The sequence below is a fragment of the Phascolarctos cinereus genome, unplaced genomic scaffold, assembly GCF_003287225.1.
Source record: "Phascolarctos cinereus isolate Bilbo 61053 unplaced genomic scaffold, phaCin_HiC Scaffold_2;HRSCAF=192, whole genome shotgun sequence".
NCBI lineage: Eukaryota > Metazoa > Chordata > Mammalia > Diprotodontia > Phascolarctidae > Phascolarctos > Phascolarctos cinereus.
In genome coordinates, this window is record NW_027555625.1 from 273,355,681 (window position 1) to 273,376,507 (window position 20,827).

Below are 20,827 nucleotides of genomic sequence, written 5' to 3' on the forward strand. Positions count from 1 at the left end.
TGATATATTACTGTGTACATGTACAAACTGTCCCAAAGATCAAAGGAGTCTAATTGTATCCTATATTAATTAAAATTTGCATCTTAGTAATATGTGCTGAATCAGGAGAAATCTTCTAGGCACTGCTTGTCAAACTTCTGGTTCTATGATAAGCAAATTCCAGACAAGTAGAATATCAAAAAGGTGCTAATGACTTTGGGATGACGACTTTGAAGTTTTACAGATAACTTTTGAGATGATTTGGATTTGTTTAATGGACTAACCCCAACATGGCACAGATAGGAGTTGGTTTATTTCCCCACCAAAAAAACCCTGTGAAAATGAGACCTCAACCTTCTGTACTCCACCCCCCACCCCTAAGCACTCTTCCATCTCCAGGTGCTGCTTCAGGCTTTCAACTCTAGTCCATTTTTACATGGGTGATACTCTCTGCCACTCCCCTTACCCATCCTTTTCCCCATGCTGCCTTCCTTCACCATTCCTTCTCATTCCCTGTCCTCCTGCTGCCATCTGCCTCAGTATCTCCACTTTTCATTGCTTCTCTTTGTATTTCCTTTTGCTGTTGGCCCTTACATCCGTTGTGCCCTATTAAACTGTAATTACTGCCCTTTTCCCGCTGCCAATAGTGGGAGTATTCCCAATGAGTACCCAAAGAACAGGGTGTGCCCACCCCATTTCATAATTTTATGAATTAATTATCAGTTCCATTATTTAGACTCTTCTTATGTTTATAACAGAAAAAGAAGCTTGGAGTTAATCTTTGTTTTCTCAGAAAACACAATTTCCCTCCCTAGATAATTTTCTGTGGCTAGTAGGGCTTCTCTGCATTTAGCCAATCAAACTTACACTGTGTTTAGAGCCATTTTTTATGAGTATTTGGAGGGGTTTGGGGGAGAGCTTAAGCAAGTCACTGCTTTCACTCCGCCATCTTCCAAACTTACACTGTGGCAATGAATTTACACCCAATTTAAAAAAAAATTTATAATGATGCTCATGCTTTCTAGCCAGGGAAAAGTATGTTGGTTTTTTTAAATGAATACTACTAATCATTCTAATAATATGATAATTCTCATTTGCCTGAGTTCAAACTCTTCTGCCTGGTATTCAAGAATCTCAATAATGTGGCATCACCTTCTCTTTCCAGATGTATTCCATATCTGTCCCTTCTATACACTCTATGCTACAGTCAAACTCGTCCACTCCGTCCTCTGAACATCAAATGTACCTCTATGATTCCACGTCTTTGAATGTGATGCTCTTCATGCCTAGAAGACCCCTTTCTCTCTTCTTTACCCGCTGAATTCCTCCTCATCCTTTTACATCCAATTCAAACTCCATCTCCTTCGGGAAGCCTTTCCTGATCCCACCAGCTGGTAATAATCTTTCTCCTCAGAATTCACACAGCACCTTGCTTTGGAACTCTATCATCACTTAGCATGTAATATTACATGTTACGGTTATTTTTGATGGTATCTCTATACCCCTCCTAGATCATAAAATCACACTTGTTACAATGAGCAAGCTATAAGTCATGGAATACTATAGTCTTTTGGGAATTAGAATTAGTATTGTTCAGATGATAATGGAAAAGCATGGTGCATAATAGCAGGCTGAAACATGTAACAGATAAGGAATAGTGAAGAGAATTGAAGGAAAGGATATCATTGAAGAAATGTGCAATTAAAAAATATGGGCTGGTCATGTGGCAAGAACAAGGGACAACCCTTGGCCAGTTCATATGTTCCACTGGTATCTTCTCAACATCAGGAGAAATTGAGGAAAGCCTTCCGGTATGTTTGGCCAGCCCCTTGCAGTGAATGGAAGAACATGAGCAAAAGTTGTTCTTCATCATTTGTAGGATGGGAAGGCATGGATGGATTGTAATCTGCATCTCTGAAGGGACTTCCTATACTTGTTTGATCACATACCCATTTGAATATTTGAGACTACTAGCTGTTTCAGAATAGGAACAATGTCTTATTGTGAGTTCGTATTATTCTCAGCTATGGCAGCTACATGGCACAGTAGATAGAGCACTAGGCCTAGAGTTAGGAAGACCTGAGTTCAAATCTGGCCTCAGACACTTACTAGCTGTATGACCCTGGGCAAGTCACTTAGCCCTGTTTGTCTCAGTTTCCTCATCTGTAAAATGAGCTGGAGAAGAAAATGTTGAACTACCAAGGTATCTTTGCCAAGAAAACCCCAAATGGGGTCAGGAAGAGTTTGAAATGACTGAACAAGAACAAAATCATCCTCAGAATCTATCTCAAAACTCTGCACATAATGTATTCTTAACAAATGTTTACTGTATAAACATTTACTGTATCAACAACCTATGAGGTCATATATAGCTTACCTGGACACACATATCTTACATGTTATCTTGGTTTTATAGATGAGGAAACTAAAGTTCAAAGAAAGCACTGGAATTCAGCTATCAATTCCTAGCTCAGAGAAGTCTTTACTGTACCAGCTGATGCCACCCCAGTCTCTTATTTGGGTGTTACAGAATAGGCTTATGACCCATCATCTTGATGTTTACTTCAGTTTCCCTACTGCCCTCCGGAGCACATTTCTCTAAGGGCCCACTGGGGAAGGGGTGGGAAAAGTAGATAGCAGAGAAGTGGGAGGTTAATATTTGTTGACTGGCTGATTTACTGTTGACTGCCTGTGACTGGTGACTGGCCTCCACAGGAAAGATGGGAGAGTGGGAGGCATAACCATGGAAGAATTTTCTAAAGGAGCCTTTCTATAACCTAAAGAATTTTATGTGAATTTTCCTTCTTTTGATTGGTTTATTCCAAGCTGGCAGAAGAAGGATAGCATGTGGACTACTTAAGTGCTGCACCAATATGCACCAAATGTTCAAAGAAGCAGGGTAAGACCTCGAGAGAATTGAGCAAGTCTTTTATGGAAATTTTCTAATAATAATAATAAAAATACATGTGTATACACACACACACACACACACATACACACATATATATATCACTTCAAGTTTATAAGGCACTTTATATACATTAGCTCATTTGATCCTTCCAGTAACCCTATAAGGTAGATGCTATTATTATCCCAATTTCACAGCTGATGAGACTGAGGCTCAGAGGTTAAATGACTTGCCCATCACATAGTTGGTAAGAATCTGAAGTGGGATCTGAACCTAGGTCGTCCTGACTTCAGGTCCAGCATTCTATCTACCACTCCATTCTGCATCCAAACTGATGAAAAGTGGCAGACAAAAAATCCAGGGTAGGAAGTGGATAGCTTGTAACTTGGATTGGTGAAGGAAGTACCCACTTGGATGATATCTATCAGAGTTCTGTAGGATTTAGTCATAGTTCAGGAGCTCCTACACATCCCATTTTTTTCTACTACCTTCCTCTGGTGACAATGCTAAGGATACCAACACCATGACTCATTCATGATCAACCACTCTACCACCTGCCATCTTTCCAGTCCATTCCTCCAGGGCTCTGGCTTTTCCTCCTTTTTATACATACAATAAATCTAAAATCATTGACACCAAATTCTAGAGACATTTTCTTGATCAGCACCTCAGAGCAAGAAGGTTATACGATTATCCCTTCCACATCACAGAGGTGAGAGGTGCAATGCACCTCTGATCTGGAAAATCCGTGTAAAATTTTTTGGCTGATAAAATATGTTTATGTTATACAATACATATATTTTATGCATTTCTGAGTTTCTAAACTTTTTCTGTGTCGTCTGCTGGCCTTCTTGTGTCTTCTGCAGCTTCCACAAAACTCCCAAAAAATTCCCATTTAATTTGAGAAAGTCACAATGAGGAAGGGATAACTGAAGACAGAGCTGGGCCCCAGGTTTCACAAGCATACAATGAGGTCAGCACAATGGCTCTGTAGATGTTCAGTTTGGTAAACAGCCTAACATGGAAGCAATTCAGATAGTATAACAACACCATGTTAGGAAACTGAATTGTTTCCATTTGAATTGTCTTGGGAAAATTCTGAAGATCACCTGGTAAGATAAAATACAGGACAATGAGGTCCTCTCTCCAGCCGAACTGCCAAGCATTCAAACTCTATTGCAGAGAGTGCAACTCCAATGGGCTAACCTAAGTTTGCCTAAAAACTATTTTACAGAGAGCTCACAAAGGCAAGCACTTAACATGGAGATCAGAAGAAGCGATACAAGGACATTCTCAAGGTCTCTCTGAAGAACTCTGGAATGGATTGGGAGACATGGGAGACACTGGTACAGGACTGCCCAGCATGGCCTGCCTGCATCAAAGAAAGCACTGTGCTGTATGAGCAAAGCAAAATTTCAGTAGCTTAAAAGAAATATGAGAGGCACAAATTTAGAAACAGCTCTACTCTATTATACGATATTATATTAATAAGAATTACTTGCGCCCAAGAGGTCTACCAAGTGGCAGAGCCTTCCACGCTCCTTGGTTTGATCAGCCACAGTGGGACACACTGTACTTAGACCCTGACATAGTCATGTCATTTTGGCCCTCTTCAAGAACAAAGGACAATGACCAACCAATCATATAGAGATGGAATTAGGACCACCAGACACATCAGAGTTCAATTTAGGAATGGGGGAAAGCAGGCAGGATTAGGGGGAAAAACTGGCCCAACTTTTTCCCTTGGAATTTCCTTTAGGAAAACCCAAATACTATAGAAATGTTACAATGCAGCTCCGTATCCAGAAGACTCAGGTAATACTTGCTTAGAGAGGTAGAACAGGGTAGTAGGAAAAGCACTAATCTAGAAGCTGAAAGACCTGAATTCTGTGCTCAGCTCTATCACCACTAACCAAGTGACCACTTCATGTCTCTGGGCTTTGGTTTTTCTCCTCTGTGAAATGGGGATGATGAAAACTGCCCTGCTGGAATAAACCTGTTTTGTGAAGTTCAAATAAGCCAGAGTGCTCACAATGTGTATCTAAAAAGCTTCAAAAGGTTATAAAGCTCTAAGCATATATGTTGTGTATTACGATTATGGTAAAAAAACCCTGCTGCACAGGAGGATGGTCACCCCTGTCTCCCAAGGATCCACAGTCCCCAGGAGGAAGGCAACCTGCTCAGTTTGAGGATCCTAACTCCCTTCATCTGTAAAAAGAGTTTGACAAACTAGATAGCTAACATTTACAGAGTAACATAAGGTTTGCAAAGGGCTTTACTTATACCATTTTATTTGATATTTACAAAACCCCTGTGAGATAGGTGCTATTATTATAACCATTCTTACAGATGAGGAAACTAAGGCCAAAAGAGGTTAAGAGACCTGCCCAGGGTCACACAGATAGTAAATATCTGGAAGAGGGGATTAAAATTCAGATCTTCCTGACTTCTCCTTGATTTACTACACTTGGCTGCGGGAGCCTGGTCCCTTCCAACTCCGAGATTTTGTCTTCTAAGGTCCCTTCCAGCTTGACATTCAGTGTTACAAGGTCCCTTCCAACTCTGACATTCCATGTTCAAAGATTCTTTCCAGTGGTAACATTTTTTTGAGCCTACTATTCTAAAATAGCCCAATTATGAGTGTTTTCAAAAGCATCCTTTTCCTCCTTAAAAAGTATAAAGAGGCCAGGCAGACCAGTAAAAAAGAGGATGAACCTCTACTCTGTTTAAAGCCTGCTTACTCCAGTCCTGTCCTGGCCTCTTTAACCATACGGCACTAAAACATAAACTTTTCTTTAGGGACACCAAAATATGGAGTCGAAAGAAAAGACCTTTCAAGATCCAGCTTGAAGAAGCCGAGATGTTCATTCAAAATAACATAAAAGAAAAGAAAAGTGGAGGATGGGGACCCAGACCCTACTCTGATCCACTCTCCTTGTGCTTGCTGAACCTCAGAGGAGGCAGGTCAAGAAGGGCTGGACTTCCCGACGCACCCTCAGCTTTGCTAAAAATGATTATTCTCAGTGATGTGCGGTTCAGAAACGTGAAACGCTTTCCGGGAAACACTCAAAGTCGCCGCGCTACCCCCCAGCCCTGACCCTCTACCGGCACAGAGATGTTCTCCAAAATAAGTTCTCTCCTGTCCCTGTGAGCTCCTCCGTTCGGGAAGAGGGATCCCTCACTAAATTCCCAATCTCTCCTCCTCATCTCTTACCCCCAGGACTGCCTCTACCGGGGAGTCACCGACACCCCCCCCACCCCAGTCCTGTCCTCAGCGTTCCATCCTCGACTCAGTAGAAAATGACACAGACTGCAAGCGTGAGAAGGACAGCGCTCCTTCGGGGAGTGGCAGTCTGGGTCCCAGTTCGCCCCCTGGCCCGGCAGACGCGCGTCGCCCCCCAGCAGGACTCACCGAGTGCTTGCCACTGCGGGCTTCCAGGAGCTCCTCCAGCCCGCTCAGCATCACTCACCGCCGCCCCTCAACTTCCCGGCCCGCGGCTCCACAGAGGGCAATTTTCAACAACCAGCGACTGCAAAAATGAAACTTCGCGGCTCCACACCAAGCAGATAGCTGCAACCAAAACCCGAGCGGCTGCCGAGAAGTCACGTGAATTACTATACTCCCAGGGAGGGAGTGCGCCGGCTTCTCCCATCCCCCGAAGTTACTACTGCTTGTTTAACGTTTAGCCAGGAGTTAGCTTTGTTCCCTCACTTGCGAGTCTATTTTCTATCTCCTGGGTACGGCTATAAACCCATGAGGGCAGGGCCGGGAGGGCACCGAGGAGTACTGGAAAGGGGAGCGAGCAAGGTTATTTTTAATTCTGGCCTTGTCACTTAATGGCTGCATGATCCTGGGGAACTCATTTCGCAGCTGTGAACCTTAGTTTCCGAATCAGTAGAATGGGGATAATACTTGATCATTGTAGATATAAAACTGGAAAAGACTTTAAAAGTTAACCCGTCTGACATCCTCATTTTACAGCCGTGGAAACTGAGGCCCATAGAGGCTAAGTGATCGCTTAAGATCTTGAAGATAGTAAAGAACAGAACCAGGGTATGAACCTAGGTCTTCTGCCCCCAGATCCAGGACTCTGATGTGAATTATTTTTCTGAAGCCTACCTAGTGCCAGGCACATTGTCCGTGACTAATAAGTATGTGTTGATTGTTATAACAACTAGAAAACAACTGTTAGAAAACACTACATTTTCACACCTTTCTAATTTCTTTCAAAGCACTTTCACTTCCCTTATATATGTCATTTGCTTTTAACCATAACCTAATGAGATGGTCAAGCCTTCCTCCAGAATCCGCATCACCATGGGGAGGTAACCCCAAGTCCTTGAAAGCTATGTCATACCAGCAAAAAGCCTTGGTAGGTCCCGCCAAATTGAAAAGGATTTGAATATAGGCTCAGCAATGGACTGTTGGTCAGTTGTCTGAGGACAGTTTTAGCTAACTCAGGGAGGCTCAGGGTGATGAATTGGGGGCTAAATAGACTCTGGAGAGCTATCTACACTAAGTCGTGGTGGACTTGTAGTTTACCTTGGCCCACACTAATAAAATCGTGGATCCTTGAAATTTTAAAGTATGGAAGAATTTGACACCATTCTTCAAAGCGTGGTCTATGCTGAGCTAATAAGGAGATCTGCTTATTTGGGGGCCAGTTACTGAGCTTACATCTATCTCAGTGTTCTGAGATAGCAGTCGCTCATTTACATAAGACTGCTGCTGAATTCTGGAGTGAACACAAAACAAGAACTCCTTCATTGTTTGGTGTTTTATAGGTTTATTTGTGTATGCAAATTGGAGGATTTTGAAGTTAATAACTGGAGCAATATATGCACCACCAAAACACTTGGTCTGTAATTGTAAGAGATCTCTGTAGCTCAGTGCAGACCACAGTATTGTTAGTGTAGGCTAGGGCAGAACACAAACTCACTCTGGCTTAGTAGATAACTCTCCAGAGTTGATGTGGCCCCCAAATTCATCGCCCTGTGACCAGCCCATTGCCTGAACCTCTCTGAGTATTTTATTATTGTTGGTCAAATGTACTTTACTTTATCGTGACTTAGTGACAGAAAATGAAAATTTGGTTCCTATGAGATAAAATGAGGTCTCTTGCAGAGAAGATCCAGCTGGTGACGCAGGAAGAAAGATAAAAGAACTGGCTTCGAAGAATGTAATTTTCCCTCTGCACTGTCACTTGGGAAGCAGATTTAGTTGGCCAGAGAATCTGAGCTCCTCTCTCTACTGCATCTGCTGCTTCAAAGAAGAAGAGAAGAACACAAAGAAGGTACTTCTCTCCATTGCTTTCTGCTGTTGCTAAAAGATCAAGGGAAAAAAGAGTCTTGACAAAGGAACAGAGTCAGAGAGGCTTTTGACAAATTTAGAAGTGTTGTTGTTGTTCTGCCTTTGTTTTTGGATTTAAGTGAGGCAGAACTGCCTCTCTCTCTCTTCCTGAGTCATCAAAGTCCAGTGGCAGGACAAAAGTCAAGATGACTGCTCATGGCCCAGGTCACAGTGGATGACCTTGGTGTCTTTGATGCCTGACCGAGCTCTTATGTGCTCCACAGTGCCTGCTTCAGCAGCCTTCATGGCCATTGGAACAAATTGTTCTCATCCACCCATTCTGCTGGAGGAAGTCTTTGCATGCTCGGGGTAGACATCCCCTAACTCACCAGTGGGTTTGAGGCCTGTCGGTTACTTTCACCCTGTCTGCCTGTCTGCTGAGACAGTTTACCAGGGTGTGGCTGCTGAGCATGCTGCAGCTTCTTGGAGCGGCAGGTGAGAGCTGTGTGAAGGTGGACACCAAAGATGGATGAAGAGCCCTGAAAAGGGCTCAGCAAGCCCTCCCATCAGAAGTGCTAGTCCTCCCTGAACATCTGGAATGCCCCTGCCAAATTTAGATGCATAGAACTGCTTCAGCAGAACATCGGCCAAGCTGGAAGTAGAAGATACTGTAGTTGCTGTCCCGTTGCAAGCCCAGCCGAACAGAGAAATGCTTAGAAACAGACCTTGGGGAAGCAGCCCAACAGAATGTCTCATCCAGATGAGATGCTATAACCAATGAGATGGTCCAGCACAGCATAGATTAGCTCAGTTTAGTAATGGAAGCATTTTCCCCCCCCAGAGTTCTTCTCATCAAGGAACTTTTATGGAGAGTTCTTGAGACAGAAAAAGTACATTAACGTCCACAGTTTCAGGGCTGTGAATTGCTGTGGCCACATTATTCTCTACCCATATTTTACTATCCTGGAACTTTTAAGGTGTGCCCACTGTCCCCATAGATACTATATGCATTAATGGGAAAGTGTGATCTGAGTTTATGGGTGAAATGTCATGCAAATTCTATATGTCTGATTTGTATTTTAAGTAACTGTTTTAGTTAAGGCTAACTGAATGTTGGTGGCTGATTTATTCATGGGAAATACACCAATGAGGGCTCATGAACTACCATACTAGTAAGCAAAGTTACCCACAAAAGTTACTCCCAGGACCCTGAGAATAGTGAGTTATACCAACTGCCTTCTTTCTGAAGAAATCCCAATATGTCAGTAGGAGGCTTGTTGAGGGAAAATGAGCCACAGAAAGAAAGAGTTAAGTCCCTCTGGAAGAGACTGTGTGTGAGTAAAGGCATCTGCTACACTGTCACAAAATGAAACCATTGTTGCAAGGGCTGTCTCCCACATGTAGCATGGGAGTGTCATTGTGAGACTCAAAGAGAGAAGAATAGAAGTCTCTAGCCTCTTTTCCTTCTCATCCTTCTCCAAGGAAGATGTTAATTCCTGCCAGAAGGGAAACAGGAAGATGAAGCCAGAGGCTGCCATTCCACTTTCCTTAGAAAGAAGGGTTACCAGTTAGAATTATATCTATCTGCTCCCTTAAATATTATTAGTCTAGGGGATATGGGCTTCAGGTTCAAGCTAAATTCTGCTTGATGTTTCATTAATGGAGGAAGCAGGATCCCAAGCTTTATATTCAATGCTTGACTCGCTTCTCACCCGGATGACAGTTCTGCAATGGGCACACAACAGCAATTAGCCAAGAAATTCATATATCCAAATTGGTAGCAAAAAACAGAGATCAGAGAAAGTATACATAGGAGAACATACACCGGACAACACAGAGTGAAGGAGCTTTCCCATTAAAAACAAGGTAACGACTCAAGAGAGAGAGAGAGAGAGAAGAGAGAGAGAGAGAGAGAGAGAGAGAGAGAGAGAGAGTCTCCTAGATTTCACCCAAGGGAAAATTCCTCGAAGTCTGGGGACAGGGACATGATAGAGATTGCCAGTTCCTCTCATATTGGTTTCTTCCCAGAGTCTTTTCCTTCAGCAACCTGAAGTGGAATTGGCATCTTCCATCTTTTCTTCCAGAGCTGGAAGCCAGAAGTGCCCAAAGTGTGACAAGACTCTTAAGCTGGAAGAGCACTCAAGAACTTGACTCTACTGCCCTTATCAACTTCGCCCTGCCCCTCATGCAGGCATAGAGCATTCCTATCCACTAATGGGGAGAGAATCCCATAGTGATGGGCTTTGGGTCTGGGGTTACTTATTAAAATTATTGTTGGACCCACATAATTCACACACAAGTAATTCACATGAGCCAAGTAATTGTGCATGAGAATGGACTAAAGGAAATGGGGATGTTTAGAGAAATGACACCAAGGACCCTGACATCCACCCCCCCTCCCTTTGATATTTGCCATAACTGCCATAACTAGACTATCTTTCTAGCACCCCCAAAAGGAAAACCAGGAGGGCAAGCTGGAGGAGATTTGGGGAAACAATTCACTGGAAAGTTCCATAGATGAATGTCTGACAATTTTCTTGGCATTTTGATTATGTTATGCTGTAATCCATTGAATAGTTGAGTTCTCTGAATGGGGGAGCTAGTCTGAACCAGGAGATGCCAGGTTAAAAAATGGTGATTGAATAGTATCCGAACCAGAGGCTTTCCTAAAATTTTTCAATAATTTTGAGTGAGATGGCATGTTGTTTCCCAGCCCAATTCTAGCCAGAATGTGTGTGTACAAATATATTATATGTGATATATATCACACATGTATGTATACACAAAAAGTTATATGATATATACATATATGACACATGGATACGTGTGTGTGTGTGTTTTTCCCTCTCTCTACCTAGTGCTTCTTCTCAGGGCAGAGGAGTTGGCTGTTCAGAAGACTCTCCCCCAACAGACTCTGCCAAGATTACTTGTGACCACCTGGTGGGCAAATTACATATCACTCTCCCTCAATGATGGGAAATTCATAGAGACTTCTTGTCTTCCTTAAACATCTCTAGGCCCTCTCCCACTAGAATGTGCATCTAGCATCCAAATTACCTGTCATAACTGTAAAAATAAATGACATTTATGTTGTGCTTTAAATTTTTGCTTTACATACAGTATATCATTTGAACCTCATTGCAGCCCTGTGAGGTAGGTAATGTTGTTATTATTTCCTGTAGGCTTAAAGGAGGCAATACCCAAGCTGATGTGGGCTACTACTGCTACTGCAGCAACCCAAGTATCATAGTCAGTCTACACTTGTGTCACATCGTCTAGCAGGGGGACATAAGACTAGATACATCTAAATATAATACAAACTAGAATATGGTAAACACATAAGAAGATTATAAAAATGCTCTAAGGTCAGAAGAGAGATGACTTTCAGTTAATAGGGTTAGAAAAGACTCCTTGGAGAAGGTGGCACGTGAATTAGGCCTTGAAGGATGAGTAGAATGTCAACGGGCTTAGGTGAGAGGAAGGACACACCAGAAGCAGAGAACAAGATAAGCCAAGGCTAAGAAGCAGACAGCACAGTTGGCTGGAGTAGGACCCACATAGAGGAGTATATTCAGGATATTGTAGGCTACCAAGTACTCTCCTAAGGCTGGGGTGAGCAGGACCCTCAACTTTACTCCAATTCCTCCTAACATAAATCAGTCAACAAATGTTTACTACTTTCTACCTTGTGCCAAGCAGGCTGCACTGTGGGAGATTAAAAAAAAAAGATTAAGAAGACTGTATTCTTGCACTCATGGAGTTTGGAGGAGCTAAGAGAGATACATGTAAAGCCTGTATATACTGGGGATGCTTGTCTCAATTTATACTATCACTGATATGTTGGGCCCCCTAGAGTAAGGTTACATTTCCCCTTCAGAGTTCCAGGGGGACTCCAGAGGTGTTGGGGTATTTCTTCTGCAATGAATTGGCTAAGACCCCATTCTGATGGGTCCTTCCCAATGTTATAATTGCCAGTTTCAATTTTTATCTCCCTTATATGATTGATACCTTCCAGTGATAAGTTCCCCGGAATCATTTAACCAATTAATTTCTACAAAGGGATATTTACTGAGAAAATATGGCAAGAACAGATGTTACAAAGCATTCCACCATCACCGCCACCCACCAGCATCTGAGGGGACACTCTCCCCTATACCACCTCAGTTCTTGGGGAGAGTGGACTCAGAATGAAGTCAGTTGCTATGAATATTCATCCCATCAAATTCACTTCCAAATGCAAAACAGTCAATGGACAAAGTGACTCCTGAAAACTGTCTCTCAGCTTCTGTGCCCAATTTGCTGCTTGGTTGGGTCCCACAGGTCACTCTTTTATTTTTTTTAAATTTTTAAGCCAATTGGGGTTAAGTGACTTGCCCAGGGTCACACAGCTAGTAAGTGTCAAGTGTTTGGTCTGAGGCTGGATTTGAACTCAGGTCCTCCTGACTTCAGGGCCGGTGTTCTATCCACTGCACCACCTAGCTGCCCTGCTGCAGGCTACTCTTCAGATCCTTGCTGGTGCTTTTAATGGAACATCTAGTCCTCTGGCCTTTGGAATCTCACTAGGATGCAGCCTGGTTTGATATTCTACCAACTCAAAAAAATAAGGAACGAGCAAAAAGAGGCAGAAAACAGAGGCCTGTATTCATCAGCTGGCCTGGGTGGGAAGATAGGCAGCTGGGAGCAGGAGGCTGCTGCCCTCACTGCTGCCACCTCTCTCAACAATAGTGTCATGTTCTCTTGGCATCATGGCCATTTTGGGTGAGAGAAGGACTGCTTCTCTCCCACCTGGAGGAGGCCTGAAGCGGCTCATCCTCCCTGCTCACCAGAGAAGGAAGTTCTCTGTTGCTGTTGCCCCAGTGGGAGTCTTTGAATGCAATCCACTCCTTGCTCAATAGCCAATCAAAAGTCCATCTGGTTAACAAATCTGAAATAGCCACAGCTGTCATGCTCTGGAGTCCTCAGGGAGATTGCATTAGCAGAGCACACTGCACGTGTTCATAAGGATTGGGCTCAGTGGCCAGTCCCCACTACATATGTGAAAAGATGAATAACAGTGCCAGGCAGGGTATGCTTAGGCCAAGTGACTTCAGAAGAAGGAACGATACTGCAGGTTAGGGTGGAGGGGAGAGGGATTTAGGTTGGACCTTAAAACTAGGTAAGATTTGCATAGGTAAGGTGGAAAGTGAGAATGTTCAAGCCTGAAGCAATCATAATAATAACAAACGTTTATATAGTGCCTGCCATGTGCCAGATACTATGCTAAGTGCTTAACAAATATGATTTCATTTGATCTTCACAATAACCCTAGATGATAGGTGCTATTATGATTGCCCTTTTATAGATGAGAAAACCGAAGCAAACAGGGTTAACTGAATTGTCCAAAGTCACACAGCTAATAAGTGTCTGAGGCTGGATTTGAAATCAGATCTTCCTGACTCCAGGCCCAGAAACCCATCTACTGTACCACATAGCTGCCTAAGAAGTCTTCAGTTCTGGGGCAGCTAGGTGGCGCAGTAGATAGAGCACCAGCCCTGAAGTCAGGAGGATCTGAGTTCAAATGTGACCTCAGACCAAACACTTATTAGCTGTGTGACCCCGGGCAACTCACTTAACCCCAATTGCCTAAAAATTTAAAAAAATAAAACAAGTCTTCAGTTGGGAAGGGGATGTTGGGAACAAAGTTATGGAGATCAGAAAAGTGTAAGGCAAATTTGGAGAACAATGATTAGGACTCTGTGGGCAAAGCAGAAGGCTCATGTAGGGGAAGAATAAGAGGAAAAAGTGAGAGAAGTATGAGGTGAGGACTTTTTCTTTCCCCTACCCTCCCTATTCCCGCAGATCCCTTGAGAAGCACACTGCCCTGCCCGACCCTATGGGTGCCAAATACAGTTTTTAATAATTTGAACAATCATAAAAAGTTGACCTATGGAAGATGGGGAATACATTGGGGCATTTCATCCAGCCCCCAGACTTGTAGAAGGCTCTCCTTCCATGTCTGCCCAGGTGCTCAAAGAAAGATAACACTAGGTTTTGGAGTCACCATGTCTAAACCTGGTTTCTGTTGGTGACTGATATCAGTTTAGAGATAGTAATAAGGATAATTTTTGTGGGGGTGGGAAGTGGTCATTCATTGGTGTAGGAAAACTTCTACCCCCCAAACTCCCTCTACCAGTTCAAACCGACAGCTGCTCTTCAAGTTAGTCTTAGATTGCTGCTGAGGGCATTGAGAGGTTGTGACTTGGGCAGGGTCATAGAGCCAGTATGGTGGACAGACAAGTCTTGAATGCAAGCCTTCCTGATGCCTAGGCTGGCTCTATTCATTATGATTCATTCATAATTCACATTTAAAGTCTGCAAGGCAAGCAACAATTATTTGGTGAGAGGTAGAGGAGTTCCTGATTCCTCTGTCAATCCTCCACGAATAGATACTGTTAGGAACTTCACAATGCATTGGAAATATCCAGACAGCAACTCCCTTTTCTGGATATTGGGTTAGAGATTTGAAGCAGGAAGGGCTACCTCTCTGGCCAAGGCAAGGAAACTGGACTGTTCCTTTCTGTAGTGGTGGAACAATGCCCACAACAGAAAATGGTTTGAAGGCAGTGGTCAACTCCCCTGAAGTCCTTGTCATGTAAGTAACTACACTGTGATGAAAGGCTGGAGAGACTCTACTTTTGCTAACTGCGTGATCTTGGATAAATCACTTACATTCTCAATGTGAATTTCCTCATCTCTAAAATGAGAATTATGAATGATGGCCTCCAAAGTCCTTCCTGGCTCTAAATCTACGTTCCTATGATCACTTCTGAACGACAATGATGTGTGACAGTCATGACTACTTTTGGGAAGCTGTATAGAACTATAGGACATGGGGCAGCTAGGTAGTACAGTGGATAGAACCCCTACCATGAAGTCAGGAGGACTGGAGTTCAAATCTGACCTCAGCTACTTACTAGCTATGTAACCCTGGACAAATTATTTAACCCTGATTGCCTCAAAAAAACTATAGGAGGCAGTGTTATACAGTAGAAAAAGCCTTGACTCAGAGAACCTCTGATATGACTTTGGGTAAGTCACTTAATTTCCTTTAACCTCAGTTTTCCTCATCTGTAAATTGAGGGGGTTGGACTAAAGAGCTAAGGGCTATGACCCAAGGAGGAAGAGCTCTCCTGGAGTCTTCCAAACCATCCCACTCCTTGCTCAGTAGCCTGGAGGCAATGACCTACTCAGCCCAGCACTACAAGTGATCGAGGCCCTACCCAGGCCTCTAGGGTGGGGTATCCATTGGAAGATGTCTTTATTTTCCATGAGCTTTGCTGTACATTCTATTTGGTTTCCTACAAAAAGTTGACTTTCCTCTTTTTGAGCTTTGTGGAAGTCAGTGACAACACATTAAGTGGGATCATATAGTATTTTCCAGATCATTGGCAGGGCAGAGAGATGGGGGTAGGTCCTATGAATCAGAGAGGTGAGAATATTCCCAAAATATGCCTGGTCTTTTGTGAGAGGCTCTGACTCAAGAGTTAGGTAAGCTGAGGCTAGATCATGAAAGACTTTGAACGCCAAGCTGAGGATACCAAATGAGAAATCTGGACTTTATCTCGTGGGCATGTGCCATCGGCAGTTCTCAAACAGAGGAGTGATGTGACTGGAGTAGTCTTTTAGGGAGATAAATTTGGCAAGTGATGATGTACTAAAGGGGGCACGAAACAATCCCCTTAAACCACATCAAGCCAACCAACAAACAGAATAGCAGAATATAAGAGCTGGAAAAGGCCTTAGAGATAACCTAGTCCAATCTTTTCATTTTACAGATGAGGAGACTGAAGCTCAGAGAGGAGAAATGATCTGAGTATATAGACTTTTAGGCTGTAAGAGCTGAGAACAATCTTCGAGATCATCTTGTCTAATTTTCTGATTTTAGAGGAAGGAAATATGAGGCCCACAGAAGTAAACTCACAGGCCAAAGGTCACCCAGAAAGTGTGTGGTAGAGGGGGATTAGATAGCTCTTATGCTTTACAATTCTGCCACAGCCTTAATTTCAGACTCTGATTGTAGGAAACCCTCAATCCATGGTGGTGGCTACCATATGACCCCAACACTGGGGGAGGAAAGGTATAAGGAAATCTTACAATGAAGGGGACTTGTCTTGTAGAAGTAACAGGGTTGGAGGAAGTGCCATGAAAGTAGAAACCATTAGAGACCACAAGAAAAACCCATGAAGGACAAAGAGGGAGGAGTCCAACTATTTCACGGTTTTTAGACAGAAATAGACACCTCCAACTTCCCCAGTCTCCCACTAAAAAGGTAGTGTAACTCCCAGCTTTAATGACATTAACTAATACCAATAGGAGCTTGTGAGGGCTTCTGGCTTACTCATAGGCATAGGAATTGGGGAGGGAGGTGAGAAGATAGCAAATACCACCAGTGTTCTTTCTTATTTTCTTGGCCTTATTATCTTGTGGGCAAGGGAGACCAAACAATGAGAATACTAATGAGAATAATTAGAATAATAACAGCTTTGCTGATTTACAAAGCAATTTGGACCCATGAGCTCATTTGATGCTCCCAACAACTCTGTGAGGTGCCGCAGTGAAAGTGTTCATGATTATCCCTATTTGATAGGTGAGGAGACTAAGGCAGCCTTCCCCAATTTCCCTTTGGTTCAGTTGGCCGGGCAGCCCCATTTTGGCTCTCTTTTAGATGATGGTTTGGAGGAAATCCTCTAGCAGATGCTGGGGGAATCCAAAGTCCATCTGGAGGACCAAGTAACCCTGAGGAAAGAAAAGAGAAATAGGTAATGGGGGGGAATAAAAGTCATAAGATGAAAGATTTAGACCTAGAAGGAACCTCAACAATCATCTGGTCCATCTCTCTCATTTTATAGATGAGGAAACAGGCTCAGAGACCTGGAGCAATTCGCCCTCAGTATTGTGTCAGAAGTGGGGTTTGAGCCTGAGTGCTCTGACCCCAGAGCCAGTGCTCGTTCAGGTTTTGCCTAGGCCCTCCTGTCAATCCTCCATAGGTGCTCCCCCCCCCCCACAGGCTAGGGGCTTCCTCTGTGTCTCAGAATCATAAAGGTGCCATAGATCCTTTGAGTATTGCTGTATTGAAGTGAAGGGCAGGGCAAGGTTCCCTTAAGAGTTTGAACAAATTCCCAGGATGCTCAGAGTTTTCAGGAGAGCTATCCTTCTTTCCTCTACTCCTCATGAGGAAAAAATGTATAGCTTACTCCAGACTGCCAGGGAAGTACCCAAGTACTTCTCTGGGACTATCCTACCCTGGAACGGAGAAGTATAGAAAATCAGGGAGATGATGAATGTGATTAGAAGCTAGAAGGAATCTTCAAGGTCACCTGTGCCCACTCCCCTCTCTTCACTCCACCTCCATTTTACAGACAAAGTAAGAGAGGTTCAAGGAACTTGAGTACCCTACCCAAGGTCATATGAGTCATATGAATCAGATCCCTTGGGCCTATGGGAGTTAGGGAAGCACGTGGAGACCTTGATCCGCATCTCTTTACTCACCTGTTTGGTGAGAACTTCTGGATTGATGATATCAAAGAGGTCCAGGCCTTTACTGTTCAACAGTGTTGTGAGTGCTGGCTCCAGCCCTAGGGAGAGAATGGGGAGGAATTCAATGTGGTGGGTCCTTGGGACCCTAGAATGCACAGCAACAGGACAGCACACAGTAAATGAACACTAGTCCCATGTACACAGAGGAAAACCAAGATTTTGAGGGCTGAAGGAGCCCAGTCTAGGTGACACCATTCAGGAATGGGACATCTCCTTGAGGACTGACATGGCTATCAGAGGGTTTCCTTCTCCAGTAGAAAACCCCTTCAGAGCCCTGAGATGTGTGCCTCCCTCACCAGAGGCTCCTTAACTACTCCAGCAATGTCATAGGGTCACAAATCCTCAGCATGCATCTTGGCCAGGGGTGGGGAACCGGTGGCTTCGAGGCCACATGTGGCCCTCTAGGTCCTCAAGTGCAGCCCTTTGACTGAATCCAAACCTCACAGAAGAAATCCCCTTAATAAAAGGATTTGTTTCCAAACTTCAAGTTTGGATTCAACCAAAGGGCTGCACTTGAGGACTTAGAGGGCCACATGTGGCCTCGAGGCCACAGGCTCCCCACCCCTGATCTAGGCCAACTCCCTTATTTGTTCAGATGAAGAAACAGGAAATATGCCCGGGAAGGTTGAGTGATTTGACCAAGGTCATATAAATAATGAACATCGGGGTAGGGGAGGAGCCCAGGTGCTCTGACTCTATAGCCTCGGCTTCTTCCCCATTCCAAGCAGCTTAGAGACTCTGCACTTGTTTCTCAGTCTTTCTCTTTGGCCTGGGAGTGCAAACCCAACAAGCATCTTCCAGCTCCTCCCTGCCCCTGTAAGAACACTTACGGGAGATGATCACAGGAATGCCCACCATGGTTGTAAGGCTCTTCAGGAAGGCCTGGATCGACTCTTGGCTCTGCCAAATGGAGAAATCACAAGTGAGAGAGTCCTAAGGTAGGGATAGAACTAATCCAGATGCATGGATCTTCCAAATTCCTAGGGAAGGGAGAAGGCCTGGGTGTACCTACTTCTTCCTCACAATTTCTCATCAGCCTGAATGGCTGCCAGTTTATTGAGCCATCAAGGGTCCTATTCATTTTTGTAGCCCAGCTCACTCATTCTCTTCCTTCTCCCCTTAACTACTCCCCATATAATAAAAGCAGCTGACACCTATACAGTGTGCAATGTGCTTTGCATAAATTATCATTTGGTTTTCACAGAAGTGTATATCATGGATATTATTATGGAGTGATTTGCCCAGGGTCACACAGCTATTAAGTGTCAGAGATGAGATTTTGAACCCAGGTCTTTCTAACAAGATCCAGCATTCTTTGTATTAAGCCAGGCTGCCTCTCCTATAATACCTCTCCTCTTCCCACCTTATCATCCTCCCCCCTTTTGTGCAGATGTTTTATACTTTTCAAAACATTCTTTCATTAACCCTTAGGTAGTGTTGAGGTTGACCCTTCCCTATCCCAGAAGTGGGATGAATGAATGAATGAATGAATGAATGAATGAATGAATGAATGAAATGACTTTGCCCAAGGTCAGACAGCAAGTTAGAATGGAGCTGGGAGACAGCTCACATATCTGTTCAACTGCCATTATACCAAGACATAGGCACTCTCCTCACAAACATAGATTGTCATGTTGAGTGATTCTTTAATATAGGGCACAAAAAGAGGCAAGAAGCTAATTTCCTTTGGGCTCAATGCCTGGTTTCTTTCTCTAGGCCCTAGATATGAGGATACCTTCACAGCAGAGTTAAGCACTTTCTTTTTCTGTCTTCTTCCAGGGTTAACCTACCATAGATAATGTAGCAACAGAGCGGAAAGACTTGTGCTGAATCCTGTGGAAACAGAGAAGAGGGAAGTGTTGACCTTCCATGGCTCGCTGCTTCAGAGCCTGCCTCTCAGGGCCCTCCACACTCTGGCCCCCAGCCTACCTTGCCAACCTGCTCCGTAGCCCCCTCCAGAATACACTGCAACCAGACCAGTCTCCTCACTATCCCTTCCACACACCATGAATGCATACTTTCATCTTAGCATCTTCTTGGACACTGTTTTCTTTCCACCATCCTCACTCATCTCTTTCTTCCCTGCACTTTTACTATCTATACCCTTTATTGGGTACTTAGAACTTTCATTTTTAGATTAGCCATTTCATTAGTATAAAAAACACTTAACTCCCTTAGCTAATGCAATTAGCAACTCTTTTGCAGCCTTTAGTCTTACAGAGCTGCTTGGGATACTGAGAGGTCAAATAATTTGCACAGGGTCACATAGCCAAATTTGTCTAAAACAAACCTAGAACCCAGGTCTTCCTGACTGGAGGCAGGTACTCTGTTCATCATACCATACTGTCTTTCACTCAGCACCTTATAAATTATGTCCAACTCTCTTACCTTTAAGGAAGGGGTTACATTTCCTCCTGCATCCCAAGGAGCATCTGACACAGGACTGGGTATACAGAAGGCTCTCAGTTTTAATTCACTTAATTAATTATTAAATTAATTAAAGGGATGGGACTTAATTTAAAGGGATCTTCTACTCCATTACCCTCCCCTCCTCACTCTGGTGGGACCTACTGGAAATCAGAGAGGCCTAGAATCAGTTTCTTCTCTTCATAGGATGCCTGCATGACAGTCACAACGTCCTGGGGAGAAAAATGCAAAGACTCAGGGCCTGTCTGTGTCCACATCCTACATGTGATGGTTAACACTTAAATTCCAGGCCCACAAGCATCATTCCCCCCTGCCCCACTTAATAGTATTTTATTTTTTCCAGTTACATGTAAAGACAATTTTCAAGATTTTGAGTTCCAAATTTTTTTCTCCCTCCCTACTCTCCTTCCTCCTCAACATGACAAGCAGTCTGATATAGGCTATACATGTACAATCCTATTAGACATATTCCCACATTAGTCTTGCAGCGAAGGAAGAATCAGGACAAAAGGAAAAAGCCATGAGAAAGAAAAAAGAGAGAGAAAATAGCATGCTTCGACCACAAGAACATTTTGCCAAGGGTTTCCTTCATTCTTCTTCTGTCTCTGGAAAGATCCTGGGGCTTTTTCAGAGCCAAGCATTCTTCT

The 20,827-nt window shown here is 43.6% G+C and overlaps 2 protein-coding genes across 2 annotated transcripts in view; both read right to left on the reverse strand.

Annotated features, from left to right (window-relative positions):
* The window catches only part of NLRC5 (NLR family CARD domain containing 5), a 98,419-nt gene extending 91,937 nt beyond the window's left edge, over positions 1 to 6,482 (reverse strand). The window contains 1 exon segment of the mRNA XM_078150060.1: positions 6,300 to 6,482. The gene's annotated coding sequence lies outside the window, so the exon portion shown is untranslated.
* A 5,743-nt stretch (positions 6,483 to 12,225) lies between these two features.
* The window catches only part of CETP (cholesteryl ester transfer protein), a 29,485-nt gene continuing 20,883 nt past the window's right edge, over positions 12,226 to 20,827 (reverse strand). The window contains 5 exon segments of the mRNA XM_020965698.2: positions 12,226 to 16,952; positions 17,706 to 17,791; positions 18,584 to 18,653; positions 19,544 to 19,586; positions 20,325 to 20,392. Coding sequence (XP_020821357.1) covers positions 16,878 to 16,952; positions 17,706 to 17,791; positions 18,584 to 18,653; positions 19,544 to 19,586; positions 20,325 to 20,392 — 342 coding nt within the window. The 3' untranslated portion in view covers positions 12,226 to 16,877.